This window comes from Acanthochromis polyacanthus, chromosome 13 (genome assembly GCF_021347895.1).
Source record: "Acanthochromis polyacanthus isolate Apoly-LR-REF ecotype Palm Island chromosome 13, KAUST_Apoly_ChrSc, whole genome shotgun sequence".
In the NCBI taxonomy this organism is placed as follows: Eukaryota; Metazoa; Chordata; class Actinopteri; family Pomacentridae; genus Acanthochromis; species Acanthochromis polyacanthus.
This window is the reverse complement of record NC_067125.1, coordinates 19647892-19667635: the sequence shown is the minus strand read 5'-3', so window position 1 is coordinate 19667635 and position 19744 is coordinate 19647892. Positions and strand designations below refer to the sequence as shown.

The 19744-nt window shown below is 42.7% G+C and overlaps 1 protein-coding gene across 1 annotated transcript in view; it reads left to right on the top strand.

Moving 5' to 3' along the window:
* fat3a (FAT atypical cadherin 3a) overlaps positions 1–19744 on the top strand; it is a 394840-nt gene that overhangs the window by 134652 nt on the left and 240444 nt on the right. The window contains 5 exon segments of the mRNA XM_051958357.1: positions 12021–12051; positions 12053–12088; positions 12090–12146; positions 12149–12312; positions 12314–12345. Of these exon segments, the coding sequence (XP_051814317.1) occupies positions 12021–12051; positions 12053–12088; positions 12090–12146; positions 12149–12312; positions 12314–12345 (320 nt within the window).

Sequence of the window (19744 nt, the reverse complement as noted above, 5' to 3'; positions counted from 1 at the left end):
TTCCTTGTAATAGTTCCTTATTACCATGTACCTTCCTGAATTTGAACACATATAACAAAACCACAGTGTGCGAACTGAACTTGCACACAAACATGAAACAAAAGATGTCCGACAGCTATAACGCGACCAGTGTCCCGAGTGTTGAGCACTCCTCACTGTCAGAAAAAAGCAAAAGAAAAAAGAAAACAAAAATATAATGCACAAATGGTCCGTGGGATTAACACCGCTCCCATGGTAGCCGTCCCGTGTCTAGAGGCCCTCCTTGACCTGCACAGTAGTCCATTCAGTTCAACACAAAACGAACCATCCTACATTGAGTTTAACAGCAACTCACCTCACTCCCTTCATCAGAGTCCACAGTTCCTCCTGGTTACTGCTCATTAATGACTTTCTCCGCGGCTTCGACAGTGTTGCAACTCACGTTTTTCCTCTCCATTTGAAGTGAACCGTAGCGGGGAAAGCCAGTGTGTATCTGATGTCAAGTTCGTGTAGTTTACGTTTGAACGCTTTCCTCTTCTGGGCCAGCTCCTTAGACATGTCCAGGAACACAGATAGGCGACATTTTTCCCAGATGAATCCTCTCTTCTCTGTAGCTGCATTAATCACATTATTCCTCACAGATTGCCTCAGAAAACGGATCAGCACCGGTCTTGGAGGCTGATCTGTGTTCGGCATCGGTGCCAGCTGCCTGTGCGCCCTCTCTATCTCCAGCTCACCATCGGGTTCCACGCCGAGGCCCTCTGCAAAGATCTTTCGGACACAATCGAGTAGCGTCCCATTCGTACCAAAAGTTTCCTTTAGTCCCACTAGCCTCACATTATTTCGCCTGCTTTGGTTTTCAAGGGCTTGTACGCGGTTCCACAGCTGCTCCGCCTGTTTATCCTTGCTCCCCTTGTCGTTCAGCATCCGCTCCGACGTCTCCTCCAGGTGAACTATCCGCGCCTCGGCCTCGCCCAGCCTCTTCTGCATGGCCGCCACCGTGTTATTCAGCTCCACCGTTGTTTGTTTAATTAACGAAACGTCAGTTGCAGCACTCTGCAGTGTGTCATTCATCTTTGAAATTTCTGCAAACAACTTTTCCAGACTGTCCGGCATAATGGTGGGTGTATGGGAGGCGCCGGCAGCAGCCTGTTCGTCCTCAGGTCTGCCCTCTTTCGGGCAGACGTGCGGGAGGAACCTTTGAAATATCGCAATGTCGCCATGTCTTCCAAGCCTTTTCTTGACCGAAATATTCAGTTGGAGCAGTTAAAGTACCCGGTACTCAGAGTGGGTGTTACACTACATCAATGTGCGTTTTTAAGTTAGCAATTAAAAAAATAGCATGTGCAGGGCGAGAGCTCTCCTAACCTGCGACCATCTTGGATGCTGCACCCACGTGACTCAATATAGTAATGTTTAATATAAGCACAGCACAAGCGCTACAAATTATAAATGTAAAACCTTTTATTTTTTTAATTGTTGAAAGATTACGACACCCCCCCCCCCCCATTGATAATGAAAAGAAACTTTTTGTCGGGTTTAGCTGTAACTACAAAACACTCGAAGTACACAGCACACGAAAGCTTGGATTTCTTGTTGAAAAATATGCCCGAAGTTTATTCATTAATAGTAAAGAGGGGGATGCATAATTCGGCAGGACACATTCTGGATTTGCCAAGATTTGCATTATCTGTTTTTCACACGGTTTGGTTAACAGACACCGATCTCTGGTGGGTTCTGCATCATTTGATCTAAAAATGTCCATAGTCCATAATAGCAGTTAACAGGGGGATGCATTTTTCGGCAGGACACATTCTGGATCTGCCGAGATTTGCATTTCCAGTTTTTGGGCCAAGACATGCAGATGTCAGCGGGCATGCGTAACTCAGCACAACAGCGGCAGCTTCGTGTGTCAACAGCGTGTGATGATCTTTCAAAGGATGAGAAATTATTCTAATGTGTAAATGTTTTTTTAAATCAGCACGCCGGTAAGAAAATAGCCTGGCTTATGATCGTTAACAGGCTCAAACGAGTATGTAGAATAGCTGCAGTGACAGAGGTGACACAGAGAGACAGGGGAGGACAGAGAGGAAAATAAATGAGGGAAAAGAGGGGATGAAATATAGACGACAGGATTTTCAAAAATGTCTGTCAGGATATTAATGTCAGATATGAGCCCAATTTTTATTTTACTGACATTAGATTTGTTTCTATAGAGATATCCAGATTTTGAAGATTTTTATTATTTTTGTAGGCTAGTAGTTAATCCAGTCATGATTGGATTTTTCTTGATGGTATTTCCTCTGTAGTTTTGGAACTTATTTTGAGCTTCACTTTCTTGTAAAACTACTTTGATGGACTAAAGTGGAAATTAGAGCAGGGTGCAAAGAAATTCTGTTAGACGTGGTCATAAAAGTGCATCATTTCCACCTTCCACCTAATAACATTGTTGATTTTGCTGGTTGAACATAGAAAAACCTGTATGCAGGTAGAATATGCACTAAGAGGTGATAGGGGTGGTGTGGCTGTGGCCCAAAAAGAGCTTAATCAGCTACTAAGGCAGGCTAGGAAGAACCATCGTGCTGCTTCGGAGGACTGTGGCAGCACTATGAATGCCAAAGGTCTATGGGACCAGTTGAAAAAGATTACCAACATGAACTCGATTTGCAATCAAATTGTTACTCATGAGTTTGAGAGAGCTAGTGAGTTGAATGATTATTTTCTCAGATATGACACAGTCTCTTCATCACAGATCCTAGCGGACTTTAACATTGATGTCTCTCTTCCCATGTGTAACGTTTCAAATTGTATTATCATTGATCCTGGTCAGGTGCAGAGTACTATTAGTAAAATTGGTAATAAAAAATCTACAGGGCCGGATGGGTTGCCTGGTAGGGTGTTAAAAATATGTTCAGAAGAGCTTACTGCTGCCTGGTGTCCTATATTGCAGCAGTCTATGGACAAACACATGGTTCCTAATATCTGGAAAGAGTCTTTAGTAATTCCGGTTCCCAAAGTTTCTTGTCCTTCTGTGACCAAAGACTATAGACCTATTGCCTTAACCTGTGGGGTTATAAAGTGTTTGAGAGAATTATTATAAATGTACTCAAGTCTAAGGTTTCTCCATTTCTTGACCCCTGACAATTTGCGTATAGAGCTGGTCGAAGTACTGAGGATGCTGTTGTAAGCATGACTCGCTTAATTAGTAAGCACTTAGAGGAACCGAAGGCCTATGCATGTGTTCTCTTTGCAGACTTTAGCTCTGCTTTTGATACTGTATGTCCTAAGCTTCTGGTACAAAAACTCTCCAGCATGAATGTCAATCAGTTTATAATTGAATGATTTTATTCCCTTAAGCGGTATGGGCCCGTATTCGGGCCCGCTGGGGCCCGCTGAAGTTTAACGGCAAAAGCATTTTTAGCTGCAAACGTGATGATAGAAACACTATACATCCATGGAAAGCTTAGATTCTCATGAATCCACCGGTATAAACCACTTTCAGATGTGATTACCACAGCGGGTAATATAAACACATTTCTCCAACAAACAACAAAAAATTAAAGGGACAAATAAAGGGCATAACTCACCTTTGGACGCTCTATTACTGGTCAACGATGAAAATAATCCACAAAAACCGGCCATAATCCAAGCGTAGTCATCCAGACAATACTAGCAAGTATAATATTTTGTCCAAAACATGTCTTGAAATAAGTAAATAATCCACAAATAGCTCGGCTCCGTGCGCGTCCACATGGCGCATGGTGGCGCTGCGCGTTCCATAATTAGCTCCGCCAAGGAGGTTATGCGATCGGGTCAGTTTATTTATTTGTCTGTCTGTGTGCATGTCTGTGGACAGGATTTCTCCGAAACTACTTGTCAGATCTTCATGAAATTTTCACCAGAGGTGGATCTTGGCCCAGGGACAACTCCATTCAAATTTTGTGTTGATCCGGATGAGGATCTGGATTCTGGATCCGGATTTAGATTTTCCAACTTTACCATCCACATCTTCCCTTGGCGGAGGTCAGAAATCTCGGATTGCTCTTGTTCACTGCATATTTGTCCATATTTTTATTCACCGTGCACAGATCCATGTGCTCTAGGACTCAAAATGGCGACTAAAGCCTAAGCTTTCGATTCCAACCGCATTTCAACCAATCAAGTGACTCATCGCTGCCTCCGAAGCCTAAACAGCCAACCGTTGCCGAGACTGATGGATCTGGACTTCCCTCTTCTCATCAGTAAATTCTGAGCAAATCACATCGGAGGAAACATTTGACTGACAGGGCATGTAGCCAATGAGCTTGCTGAATAGCCAAGAGGCCTCTTTTATAGGCCTGTGGGATTTTTCACACCTCCTGCTGCGCACAGCAGCTGCAGCTTTTCTCTGTCTCCGTCTGTGCCTCTGATTCAGTTTAAGATCCACACTGAAGCTTATCTGAAGTGATTTTTTGAGTTCTTTATGAGTTTTTGGAGTGAAAATAATGTGAAAACGGGCTGATAAACGAACATATACCATTTTTGCCCAGGATGTACAGAGGGTGTCCAAAATTGACAGTGCCGGGGCATATTAGTACAAAAACATGTGTGAAACACTCATTTCTTGTAGTATTGCTCTGAAATTTTGTTCTGAACTATGTAAGACCCCAGGCTGTTGCCTTTTTGTGTTTCAAGCTGTCACAGTGCTGCCACACTAATTTTCAGGTGTTTTATTAGGGAAAAAATTTAGGCAAGAATAAAATTCATCCTAATTCGGTGTGTTCCAACATAAATAACTCTGTGCCAGTAGCACCTAGAGTAATTCTGACTGCACTGGGTGAAAATTCAGGTTGTCAGCTTTCAAAGGAGACCCCAACCATGCCTGTACTCCAAACAGTTCAAGAACAGCATTCAATTTACTTTCTGTACATCTTCAGTAGAAATTTCAGGTGAAAATTGACCAAAGCAGGTCAGGGTTAACTCTGTACTTTCTATCACTAGACGGTGCAGCACTGGTGTGCCACAAGGGGGCATGAGTTCTCCTTTTCTTTTTATAATCTATTCAGATGACTGCAAGAACAGTCAGACAAATAATTACATTTTAAAATTTTCTGATGATACTGTAATTCTTAGTCTTCTGAGAGGTGTTGGTAGTCCGGTGGGATATCTGGAAGAGATCAATCATTTTAAAGCATGGTGTGAGAACAACCACCTTATTCTAAATTCAACAAACACCAAAGAAATGGTATTCGATTACAAAGGAGTATGCGTCCATGAACCTGTGGTTTCGGGGGACATGCAAATTGAGCAGGTTCCAGCCCGACTGTGAATGAGGTCGCTGACAATGCAGATGGACTTCTTCTGGGTGAAGTGGATTCTGGAGAAGAACCATGGCTGGCAGACATAAGTGTGAGAGGAAATAAAGTGACTTTCAAGCTAGATTCCGGAAAGAGATGTCACAACTATTTCCAAACAAACATTTGAGAGCTTCAAAAGTAAGCATGAACAGTTGGAGAAGGCACAAAAAACCACTCTATGGTCCAGGTGGAACTGCACTACTGGTGTTAGGATCTACCACAGAGACTATCACATACGGAGACAGAAGCACAACCGAGAAAATCTATGTAATCAGAAACCTACGCGTAGCACTACTGAGTAGACCAGCGTCTGTGAGACTGAACCTAATCGCCAGAGTGAGAAAAGTGTACCCCAAGTTATGTGATGGACTTAGGCTCGTTCAGAAGCCATACACAATAAAACTGAAACCCGATGCCAAGCCCTTTTCACTGAAGGTGCCAAGACGTGTGCCACTGCCTCTCATGGGCAAAGTCAAAGATGAGCTGGAAAGGATGGAAAAGTTGGGAGTGATCAGTCGTGTGGAAGAGCCAACAGATACGTGCTGTGGCATGGTTGTATCTTCCAAAAAGGACAAGGAAGAGGTGCGTATCTGTGTGGACATGACACCTTTAAACAAGTCGGTGTGTCGTGAAAGATACATCCTCCCCTTTGTGGAGCAAACGTTAGGCATGCTCACAGGTGCTCAGTACTTTTCAAAGCTCGATGCAAATATGGGCTTTTGGCAAATACCACTGTCTAAAGAGTCAGCCCTCCTCACCACTTTCATTACGCCATTTGGCAGATATCACTTCAACCGTTTGCCATTTGGTATTTCCAGTGCGCCAGAACATTTCCAAAACATGATGGCGACAGAGGTTATGTCGGGTCTCAAGGGAGTCGTCTGTCACATGGACAATATCCTGGTCTGGGGATACACCAAGGAACAGCATGACAAAAGACTGTATGCCGTCCTGGAGCAGGCGGAGAAGGCTGGCGTTACATTAAACATGTCAAAATGTGAGTTTGGCAAAAGAAAAGTCAGATTTCTTGGATTTATTGTCTCTGCAGGAGGAATGAGTCCTGATCCGGACAAAACCCAAGCTATGCTGGACATGAAAGAGCCAAGCAACGTGAGTGAGCTCAGGAGCTTTCTTGGTATGGTGAATCAACTTGGAAAGTTTATTCCAAACCTTTCAGAAAAGAACAAACCATTGAGAGACTTGCTTTCAAACAAGAACATGTGGTACTGGGGGCACGACCAACAAAAGGGATTTCACAGCCTCAAGCAAGAACTATCCTCTGCTCCCGTACTGCAGCTCTACGACCCAAACAAACCACAGAAAATCTCTGCAGACGCCTCTTCATTTGGGCTAGGGGCCGTCATGCTACAGAAAGAGGGAGATGTGTGGTCACCAGTTGCTTTTGCTTCCCGATCATTGACGCCTACAGAACAGCGCTATGCACAGCTGGAAAAAGAAGCGCTGGCTCTCACCTGGGCATGTGAGAGATTTAATGACCACAAGTGAGTCTACTGGGAGGACAAGCTTTGGGCGTGCTTCGACCACGGATACAGAGATTTTGCAGGCGCCTAATGAGGTATTCTTAAACAATAAAGTACATCCCTGGCAAAAGTCTCACCACAGCTGACACACTTTCACATTTACTGATTACAAACAGTATCATTCGCGCAGACACAGATCTTATGGAGGACACTAACATTTATGTTGAGTCTGTGCTAGAGGGTCTCCCTGCTAGCAGCAAATACCTGGCAGATCTCCAAAAGCAGCTGCAGTCTGACAGCGTCTGCTCTCAAATAATGAAGTACTGCGCAGAAGGAGCGGTGAAGCACTACTGGCCTGAGAGAGCCGTCTTGAGTGTACATGATGGACTAGTACTGAGAGGCACAAGGTTGGTTATTCCTGCAAACATAAGAAATGCAGTTTTGGATAAGATACATGAGGGTCACCAGGGCGTGGTCAAATGCAGAGAGCGCGCCCGCCAGGCAGTGTGGTGGCCGGGGTTAAGCAACCAGATCAATGAACTTGTACTCAAATGCAGACAGTGCATACAGGAAAGAGTCAATGTGAGAGAACCTTTAATGCCGACAGACCTACCAGAAAGGCCATGGCAGAAGTTGGGAACTGATTTGTTCACTCTGAAAGATAAAAACTATCTGTTACTAGTAGACTATTTCTCTAGATATGTAGAGATTGCCCAGCTCAGCCCAACTCGCTCTGTAAATGTCATTGTGCATTTAAAGTCAATATTTGCACGTCACGGTATACCTGAGATACTGATCACAGACAACGGTCCACAGTTTGCATGTCAGGAAATGAAAGACTTTGCAAATGAATACTGTTTGAACATGTGACCAGCAGTCCCAAGTACCCCCAAAGCAACGGCGAGGCGGAGAGAGCCGTCCAAACAGTCAAAAACCTTCTTTAGAAAGCCAGTGATCCATACAAAGCACTATTGGCTTACAGGACCACAGCTTTGGCAAATGGTTACAGCCCAGCGCAGCTTCTCATGGGGCGTAGACTCCACACCACCTTGCCAGTGCTTCCAGAGGCTTTGCAGCCATGTGTACCAGATCGGCAGCGACTGCGTCACTTGGAGAAGGAGAGAAGGATGAGACAAAGAGAATGTTTCAACAAAAGACACAGAACGAGAAATTTGGACAAACTGTTACCCGGACAGTCAGTTTGGATTACAGATGCAAAAGCACAGGGCACAGTGACATCTATCCACACAACTCCACGGTCCTATGTCGTCAGTGGACCACAAGGGACAATCAGAAGGAACCGCAGTCATCTCGTGCCTATAACCATACTAGAGACTCAGACTGAACCACAACTGACTCAGTCAAACGAAAAGAACACTCCAGAGACTGTTTTTGAGCCAAAGGAACAACAAACACCAGGTGTTGTCCGTACTGGGTCTGGTAGAGAGGTGATAAAACCAAGAAGGCTAAATCTGTAAAAGTTAGCCATCGATATTTTTGATATGCTAAGTTAAGGATGCTTTTGCATAAAAATGTTACATAATTCATGGAATGATTGTTTAACAAGAAAAACAATAACGTTATGAGATTGTTCAAAATGCAAATGAGTTGTATTTGCCCTAATATAGTTAGGTGACCAATGTGAACTGAGACAGTTTGATATTCTAAATGTATTTTGTGTGTTTACAGCTAAGAAGGGTCAACCTAACTTCAGTAAGGGGATGTGGTGTTATCCAGAACAGTAAGTGTGTTACCACGAGGGGGCAGACCATGCATAGAAGTGTCTGAGTACTGCAAGATGATATACAGGGCAGAGAGTTAGAAGAACAGCAATTTTGTAGCCAGCTAATGAAGAGGTTCCGTGATTACTCAAAGCAGCAGTCTTTAATTAGAAAAGAACCCAACACAACAGAATGTACAGTACATGTTGATTACCTGTGTGCCAAATTGGCCCAAAGAATACATTTCTTACGTAGGCTCTGACTTTTTGGTGTGAGTATGGAAGTCATGTCAACCTTCTATGATGCAGTGGAGTATCATTAGGTATGGTATGGCAGCTTGGTTTGGGACTCTCTCTGTCCAGCTAAGAATAGCTAAAATAAAAAAAACAGCCATGAAGGTGATTGCCAAGAAGAACTTCCCATCCCTTCAGATGATCTTTGAGAAGTCAGTGCTCAGTCTAGCAAACAGAGTACTGTCTGATCCTTCTCAAACACTTTTTTTTCAGAGTATGAGTTGTTACCTTCTGGTAGACGCTACAGAGTGTGTCACGCTAAGAGTAACCGTTTTAAACTCTCCTTCATTCCCGTTTCTACTGTACTATTGAACAGCCGGCACATAGTGCACAGCTCTAACTAGGGTACCTGCTACTTGTCTACCGCAGGACTGATATATCTGCACTTAGTGCTTTGCTTGTGTTGCTTAACGGAATGGGTATCCTACATGCCGTTGTCCTTCTTAAATGCTGTACTTTCCTGCGACTGTGGTTGTATGTTGTCTTTATTAATGTTGATGTGATGTAGTGCTTTGCCCAAGACAAATTTCCCTAGTGGGACAATAAAGTTTATCTAATCTAATCTAATCTAATCTAAAGACAGAACGATGCTCAAACTACTATTATTACTTTTAATAACATGCTGAGGACTCAACCCTGCAAGGCAAGTTCCAAAGGAGCAGGAGAGAGAGAGGGAGAGAACAATTTTTTTTCATGTCCCCTCAGGAATTACTCTCTGAAATATTACTGTTTATTGTCCCCCAAAAAATGAAATGGGATTTTCACCCCTGGTTACATGGAGTCTTTACTCAAGCCAGTTAGTGTTTGCAACTGTTGCATATGATTGACCACACCAGACTCAGAAATACTTTGTTGCATCTTGTAAAATAATGAGGTGAAAGACTGCTTCATGCTGGATGGAGGAAATTATAGTCAGTTGTTGTGTGCTTTGTAGTTGTCTTATAGCCTGCCAGTAGCTGTTGTTACTGAATTGGCTTGACATAAGATACCCTGCTTTACTTCTCACGCAAACAGATACACACTTACCTTGGAAGCCTAAACTTCAACAGCAGTGATCACTCAAATCAATTTAGAGTTGAGGTAGATTTACATGAACTAAGAGCACATTAAAGAATATCCTTCTGGTGACAGTCTGAATTGTTATAAGCAGGACTAAAATACACCTTCACTGAACATGTTATGCTCTATAGGGATGTATGTCTCTCTGCAGTTTTAGTTGTAAAGTAACCCCACCAACCATGGGAAAGAAAGTGTTCTGAACACCTCTCGCCTTACAGATAAAAGATGCTTTTGCACTGAGACTATCCAGCAGCATTCCTCATGCTATATGATGTCTACGTGTTTGCATATTCAGAGATAATCTATCTTATTTCTAAACTAATGCATTTGGGGCAAGTTTGAAAGTATCCTTAGCTTATGAGTAGTGACTTACTTGGGCACAATGGCCTGACTGATGATGTTTCACAAATACACGAGAACGCAATTACGGACCATAGACTGTACAGTCTATGCACGGACAAGTACGCATATTGAGAAATGACCGGTGTTAATGGGTCTTGTCCTGACTGACGTGCCAAAAACACCACCTGAGCATTTTGGGATTTGTAGTAATAGTGCTATATAATACCAGCGGGCCAGCTCCAGTAGTTATTTTGGTATTGCCTCGTGGCTCACAGGCCAGAGTTTGACACCTATGCTTTTAGAGGATTGCGGTGGGGTTGGAGCCAATCTCAGCTGACTGAGAGTGAAAGCAGGAGACACCTTGGACAGATCCACAGCACTCTAAATACACACACACCATATCTAAGGGACAGCTAGTGATCCGAAGCAACCTAACAATCAGCATTATCAAAGAGAAAGGTTTTAAGCCTAGTCTTAAAAATAAACAGGGTGCTGTCTCCTGAAGCAAGATTTGGAGCTGATTCCACATCAGAGGAACTGATAAGTGAAAATCTGCCTCCCATTCTGCTTCTAGAAACTCTGGGCAGCCACAAGCAGTCTGAGCGCGAGGGGCTTGTTAGGATGATATGGTCCAGTAAAGTCGCCAAGATGCAATGGACCTTGGCCATTAATAGTTTATATGTGAGATTCAGGATTTTTAAATTCTATCCTTTCTTTTACAGGGAGCTGATGAAGAGTAGCTAATATAAGGAGAAATATGATCTTTTTTAATGGTTCCTGTCAGAACTCTAGCTGCTGTGTTTTGGATCAGCTGGAGGTTTTTAAGAGAATTGTCAAGACATCCTGATAATAAGGAATTACAGTAGTCCAGCCTCCAGTTTGTAAATACCTGGACTGGTTTTTCAACATCACTCTGTGAGAAAATGTTCCTGATTTTTGACAATATCACGTAGGTAAAAGAAGGCTGAGTTACAGGACATATCCTGCCGGAAAATAACTCCAAAAGTTCCTCACAGTAGAGGCCAAAGTAATTGCCTTTCAGAGTACCAATCAGGTTAGACATTGTGTTTCTGAGGTGTTTTGGCGCAAATACAATAACCTCAGTTTTTTGAATTGAAATGAAGAAATTACAGGCCACCGAGGTCCTTGTATCCTTCAGGCGTGCCTGGAGTTTGAGTAACTGATTGGTTTCATTGGCTTTTTAGACAAACGTAACTGGGTGTTGCCTGCATAACAATGGGAATGTATACAATATTTCTGAATAATATTTTCTAAAGGGAGCGTGTATAAGGTAAATGTATCAGTCCTAACACAGGACCCTGTGAAACTCCATAACTAACTCTGGAGTGAGTGGAAGAATCATCATTAACATGAATAAACTAGAATCTACCATACAAATACAGTATGATTTAATCCAGTTTGGTTGTGATTCCATTAATCCCAGTAAACATATTCCAGTCGGCTAAATATTTTAAAGATGAAATCATCAGTCTTATTAATGCATTCCCAATAAGGTTTCAATCTGTCCTCTAAACTAGACTCTTGTCTATTCCTGATAGCTGGTCCCACACTCTAGGTGTTTTCTCTCTCTCGCTCTCATTCTCTCTTTCGCTTCTCTTTTTACCCACTGTTTCAACTCTTGTTGTGCTGAGGACTTCATACATTAGAAGAAAGTAACAACAAACTCTCTTTAAAAAATAATCAGACTAACAAATAGAAGTAATTGCCTGTTTAGCTACTGTAAATAAAGACATTGCTATATATTGACTTAAGTAATGAGTTTTTGCTCTGTTGTCTTTTCTTTACCAGGATGATCTACACTACTGATATGCTGGACCGCGGAGACCAAGGACTCCTATTGGCTTACAGTGTATGCCAAGCGACCATGGTGTGGTTCCTCAGTTCACTACTATTGAAGTGTTCATTTCAGGTGGAGGGATGTTAATGACAACGCCCCCCTGACCTCTGAGCCATTGTACAGGCCCTCAGTGCCTGAGAATTCTCCACGAGATGTGTCTGTGATCCAGATCCAGGCCCAAGACCCTGATGCAACACCCACAGGCACTGCTGATAGACTGAGCTACCGCATTGTTAGTGGAAACCACAGAACTTCTTCACATTAACAATCGCACTGGTGAGTAATTATGTATTTGCATGAGCAAAATGCAGTGCTTTGTCTCAGGTTCAGAAGAATGTGACCATGAACCACGAAGCTTTAAGTCTGAATTCTTTCCCGAGAGAACAATTATATCAATTCAATTCACTTTTATTTATATTGCCCCAATTACAATTTAAACTGTCTCAAGACATTTTACAGAACCCATATGCCCTGAACCCCCAGAGTAAGCCCTAAGGCAAGAAAAAAACACCCTTTTAACCGAGAAGAAACCCCTCGAGCAGAACCTGGCTCATATGGGGGGACCATCTGCCGCTGGTCGCAGAGGTAGGGGAAGGGAGGGATAGGGACGAGAGAAGGGTGGGGGGACGACAAGGAAACATGTAACACGCATTGCTATACAGCATGATAAGAATAACATAGATGATACATACAAAGTACAAGCCAATACTGATAGACCAGTTGTGGGACAGCAACCACAGATCTGAAGGCATCCAGCTCTGGACCAGGGACACTCGGAGAAAGGACACAGGGAGAAACAAAGAGAGTGTAATGCAATAACGGTATCCATCCATCCATCCCATTCTCTGTACACCGCTTTATCCTCACTAGGGTCGCGGGGGGTGCTGGAGCCTATCCCAGCTGACTCGGGTGAAGGCAAGGGGACACCCTGGACAGGTCGCCAGTCTGTCGCAGGGCTACATATACAGACAGACAATCACACTCACACCTACGGGCAATTTAGAGTAACTAATTAACCTCAGCATATTTTTGGACTGTGGGAGGAAGCCAGAGAAAATCCACGCATGCACAGGGAGAACATGCAAACTCCATGCAGAAAGATCCCAGGCCCAAGCTGGGATTTGAACCAGGGACCTTCTTGCTGCAAGGCGAAGTGCTAACCACTTACCCCACTGTGCAGCCCGCAATAACGGTATATATGTCAGGGTAGAGACTGCGATTTGGTAGAATTGGAGTTTCTACCAGTAGAGATTGCGATTGTAATCTCTACCAGTAGAAACTCCAATCCTACCAGTAGAGATGGAACTTAAATCTGACCCCTGCCTGACCCCTGACCCTAACCTTAACTGACCCTGACCTTTTAATCTAACTCCTACCCTGACCCCTGACCCTAACCTTAACTGACCCTGACCTTTTAATCTAACCCCTGCCCTGACCCCTGACCCTAACCTTAACTGACCCTGACCTTTTAATCTAACCCCTGCCCTGACCCCTGATCCTTACCTTAAAAGTCTAACCTTAGCCCTGACAAATCTCTACTGGTGGGATTGGAGTTTCTACTGGTAGAGATTGCAATCGCAATCTCTACCGGTAGAAACTCCAATTCTACCAAATCGCAGTCTCTACCATAACATATATATATTAAATATAAAGGTAGATAGGGAAGGGCTCAATGCATCCAGAGAGGTCCCCAGCAGCCGAGGCCTATAGCAGCAGAACTAGGGGCAAAACTAAGGGACGTCCAAGAAGAAGTCAGTAGTCCTGTCCTCTTGTAAAACCTGGTTTTGGAGTTGATCAGCTGAGAGAAATTATGAAATATTCTTCATTTAGTCTCCATTATAAGGGTCAAGCAGCTTAGGAACATCAGTTTCAATAGAACAACTAGGTTTGGACTGATTTAGATGCAACTTTAAACTACAGCTTTAGGTGGTTTCCTCTAATTCAATTCAGGACTGTGTTAATATTGTCAACAAACACAAAGGGCTCAAAATGGTTAATGACTGTTTTGCCAGTGATGACAGCGTACAAAAAAATTAAAAGGCTAAAATTATAATGGCTCTCATCACATTTTTAATCAAAGAATGAATAATGTGAATATGGAATGGGACAAACAAAGTTTTTTTTTTTTTTTTAATGCCAAAGCCTCTAGACTATATTACTCCTGAGGCCTGTACTACAAACCAGGATTTGGACTGAACAAAGTAACTTCAGGTTGACTCTGGGTTTTCAAGAATGTAGCAGTGCTTAACTTCTTTTCAAGGTATATTGCCATGGTAACTTATACTGCACACCTAACGTGCTCCAGAAAAGATGGTGTTGGAGATCACAGATTAATGCATATAAATAGAAGATCACACCTAGTGACAATTAAATATTAGTCCATGAGCCAAGTGGGTAAAATTGGGGCATCGGTCCCACTTTGGGATCCAATTCTCATATGCATTTTGGGGACGGGCTGCACAGCGGGGGGGGTAGTGGTTAGCACTTTTCCTTCAGCAAGAAGACCCTGGTTCAAATCCCAGCTTGGGAATGGGATCTTTCTGCATGAGTTGCATGTTCTCCCTGTGCATGCATGGGTTTTGTCCGGGCACTCCGGCTTCCTCCACAGTCCAAAAATATGCTGAGGTTAATTGATAACTCTAAATTGCCCGTAGGTGTGAATGTGAGTGTGATTGTTTGTCTATGTATATGTAGCCATGCGACGGACTGACAAACCTGGTCCAGGGTGTCCCCTGCCTTCGCCCGAGTCAGCTGGGATAGGCTCCAGCACCCCACGTGACCCTAGTGAGGATAACGCAGTGTATAGAGAATGGATGGATGGATTTTGGGCACAATATCCCTCGTAACTATTCCTGTATGATAGACATGCCACAAGTGGCAGCTCTATGTGAGATATCCATGGGTTTAATAGTTACGTCAATATGATTTTCTAGCCTCTTACATGGTAAATGCCACCATATACACTGATTTAAATACTAACTGCACTCCTAAAAGACATTCAGAATCATCGAAAACTATGTTGAGTTTATTACTGATATGCTCTGATACAAAGAACTTAAAGAATGTTTTTATCTAGACATTTTAAATGAAAAATTGAAACTAAGCAGAGCGTTTGATAATAATTTTTGTCATCCATCTGGTAGATTGTAACACATCCATCACTTATGTAATACGTCTTTAGTGTGACATAGAGCAGGGGAAATGTAACCTTTACCATCCTGGCCACCTCTGTGGTTGGGCTTTGACCTTTACATGGAAATATTAAGGGTTACCATAAGGGTTATCCATGTAAGACAGCCAATAAGATGACAACTTTCCATTGTGGTTCTGCAGGTGATCAAGATACTCTCCAAAATGGTCAACTAAATATGGATATGATGGATTGTTCAATGTTTCTTGAGTGTTTGCGGTCTCACATTCTCACACAGCTTTCCATAGACAATGAAATGTGTCTAGATGGACTTTCTGTTGCTTCCAGTGTCCTGAATCCAAGAAAGAAAAATCCTTTCCATATAAGGCCAAACCAAAGCTTCATACAGCAGTTGTGTAGTTGGATGGCCCTGTTGGAGTTTGTCCTTCCACTAACACCATCAACCAATCCCTCTGCCAATCATGCCTGCTTCAATACACAAGTCTTACAAACGTGCATCTTGGAATTGTTTGCCAATTGCTCCTAGCAGCGTACATATGGTGTGGAAGGTTCCCATCCTTGGAATGATATTTGGAAACCTCTCTTTGTGTTTCTACAAAATGTCAGTGGCTTTTGCGTAGAAGGCTTGGTCAAAAACTACCACTATATGTGGCAGTTGCAGGATGTTCTTAATCTTCAGACTTTGTGTGAGAATCTTGTGAACTGTTGATAAGTCAGTGGCAGGGACATTGATTGTTGGAAGATATCCCAGAGTGTCATGGATAACTTCTTCCTCATATATTGTCTGAATATTGAAGCCAGTCCATCCATTTACAGTTTGTCTGGAGGAACAATGCCACGCGAGCTAACAACCAGAGCAGGTTGTTTTGCTTGAGCATCTCTCAGTACTTCTTCCCATTGTGAGGCAACATGTTGGCGTTGGGGCAGGACCAGTTTGCTCTCCTGCGCTGTAAACTACAGGGTGACCCAAAAGCTTGGAAACAAATGAAAAGTCTATAATCCAAATAATATAATGTTATTTCAATAAATCAGTACCACAGATATATTCAGAAGAGTAACAGATTAGTGTAAAACAAACATATTTCGACATGTTCATGTTTGTTTCTTATACAAAATTGTGAACGTTTCCACCGACTGGTTACACTGGTATCTTCTGGAATGTATCTTCATTCATGCTTATGAAGGTTCTTCAAACTGGCCAGTAAATATTGCCTCATAGTACTTGGGATGTTTAAAAAATTAAAACTGTCAGATACTTTACCATCAAGAGTTTTTGAAACCTGACACTGATGGCCTGAATTTTGAAGTTATGCTCCAGCATACCTGTACCTTATGGTTCTATTAATTTTCTTCTGAGTTATTGCACTCAGTAAATACTATGCTTTTAAGTTATTTTATTATGCTATAACAAAAATGGGTAAAATAAGAGTGAATTCATGCACCCCCAACTCAAATAGACACTGCAGTTAAACTTTGTTTCCAAACTTTTGGGTCACCCGTAGAATAAACACCTCTCTTGGTTCAGTAGTCCTCTGCTTGTCTTTTTGATGACATTTGTGGGTTTGGGGCTCAGGTACTGGGACATACACCTTTAGTTGCACAATAGGTCTCTTCATTGCGATCAATGTTGTCCCATGCCACTGTTTTTGGAACATGAAGCTGGATGTTCGGTGGCAATGGAAAACTTTTAGCTGAAGTGTGCAGTCCGTTTTTCGCCAAACCGGAAGCAGTATCAATTCCTCTGACCAGCCTTATAACAGGGTTAACCTTAACCTTAACCCCATAACCTATATACAGTCATGGAACAAATGATCAGACCACCCTTGTTTTCTTCAATTTCTTGTTCATATTAAATGCCTGGTACAACTAAGGGTTACATTTGTTTGGACAAATATAATGATATCAACAAAAATAGTTCATAAGAGTTTAGTTTCAGAGCTGATGTCAGACATTTTCCATGGTTTTCTTTTTAATAATCAAAGTCACTGAAGTTCTTCCATCAATAGCTATGGCATTGTTCTGCCAAAAACAGCACTTTTAGGGAATTCCATGTTTTCTTTTCTGCCTGTTTTAGTCCCATGATACACACAGGAGTTAGTACTTGATAACATAACCATTGTTTCTGATGACTGTAGCCATGCATCTTCACTCATGCCAATTCCAGCAGTGCCAAGATGGCTGCCATTGTGGCTTCACGTAATTCTTAATTTTATAGGTTATGTGAGAGCTGACAACTTCTGAGTTGTGCTACGGCTTGAATGTTAGGAGGAAACCACTCTAGGCCTGTGCTGTGCTGCTAATGACATGAAATTGCCTTTTACATACCCTGGGAATACAATGAAGCTTGAAGCATGTCAAATAGGACATAAAGTATTTTGTGATCAGCTGCATTTTTGTTGTGTTCATTGTATTTTTCAGGTAATGTACCTTTAGTGGTACCAGGCATTAAAATGAACAAGAAGGCAAGGGTGGTCTAATATTTTTTTCCATGACTGTATATGTACAGTATAGACACTGTATATTTCCATAGATGGAACAATGGTTAAATTTACTCATGATGGGGCCTTCTGTGTAAATGAGTAGCACCCATCAAAGCCCAGTGTTGCATTTTTGCACCATTGAAAGAAATCCCTAAAAATAACATAACATATAACATAATATAACATATTATTCTTTAAGTAATTATTTGAGTTGTCTATCCACTAAGCATCTTTAGAATGAAGAAAAAATACTACAGGTCAAATACTTATTTGGAAAATTGTGCAAATTTGCAGTTCAGAGTGTGGGTGCTGGGATATGTAGTGTTTGTCTATATTCAGTCAGAAATAGGTACGGCCAGACAGCCTTAAAAGATGTTGCGGTTTTCCAGCTGTGGGCCTAAGTGAGTCAAATGAATCATGCCAACACCACGGTTATGGCAAAAAACAAAACAAAAAAACAATCACAAATAAGTGATAAAGCTTCCAGTATGGAAAGCTGTCAGATCTTAATGTACACTGCTCAAAAAAAATTAAAGGAACACTTTTTAATCTAAGTACTGCATCAAGTTAGTCAAACATGTGGAATACTGATCTGGTCAAGTAAGTAACACAGGAGGTTTTTCGTCAGTTTCAGCTGCTTTGGTGTTCATGAAATTAACAACAGATGCACTAGAGGGTAACAATGAGACAACCCCCAAAACAGGAATAAGTTTACAGGTGAAGGCCACTGACATTTTTTTCCTTCCTAATGTTTACTGACCGTTTTTCACTAGTTTTGCATTTGGCTAGGTAAGTGTCACTTCTGGTAGCATGAGGCGATACCTTGACCCTACAGAGGGTTGCACAGGCAGTCCAACTCCTCCAGGATGGCACATCAATGCGTGCCATTGCCAGAAGGTTTGCTGTGTCTCCCAGCACATTCTCAAGCGCATGGAGGAGATTCCAGGAGACAGGCAGTTAGTCTGGGAGAGCTTGACAGGACCGTAGAAGCGTCCTCAAACCCATCAGCAGGACAGCCTATCTGCTCCATTGTGCAATGAGGAACAGGATGAGCACTGCAATAGCTCGACAAAATGAGCTCCAGCAGACCACTGGTGTGAATGTCTCTGACCAAACAATCAGAAAGAGATGTAATGAGAGTGGTCTTAGGACCCAGCGTCCTTCTAGTGCCCGCTGTGCTCGCTGACCGGCACCGTGGAGCTCGGTTTACATTTGCCATAGAACACAGGAATTGGCAGGTCCACCACTGGTGCCCTGTGCTTTTCACAGATGAGAGCAAGTTCACCCTGAACACATGTGACAGACATGAAAGGGTCTGGAGAAGATGTAGAGAACGTTATGCTGCCTGTAACATTGTTCAGCATGACTGGTTTGGTGGTGGGTCATTGATGGTGTGGGGAGGCATATCTATGGAGGGACGCACAGACCTCTACAGGCTGGACAATGGCATTCTGACTGTCATTAGGCATCAGATGAAATCCTTTGACCCATTGTCAGACCCTACATTGGTGCAGTGGTCCTGGATTCCTTCTGGTGCACGATAATGCCCGGTCTTATGTGGTAAGAGAACTCTTGCAGTTCCTGGAGGATGAAGGAACTGATACCATTAGCTGGCCCCCCATGCTCACCTGACCTGAATCCAATAGAACGCCTTTGGAACATTATGTTTTGTTCCATCAGACACCATCAGGTTGCTCCTCAGACTGTCCAGGAGCTCAGCGATGCCCTGGTCCAATTCTGGGAGGAGATACCCCAGGACACCATCCGTCGTCTCATTCAGAGCTTGTCCCGGCCATCGTCAGTCATGCATACAAGCACATGGAGGCCATACAAACTACTGAATACCCATTTTGAGTTGCTGCCAAGGAATTTCAGCAGATGGACTAGCCTGCCACATCAGTTTTTCACTTTGATTTTGTGGTGTCTTGAATTTAGCCCTCCTGGGGGTTGAAAATTTCATTTCCATCAAACAATGCGGCATTATTTCATTCCTAACACATTAACCAGTCCATATCAATGTAAATATCCAGTTTTTTCCCCCGCA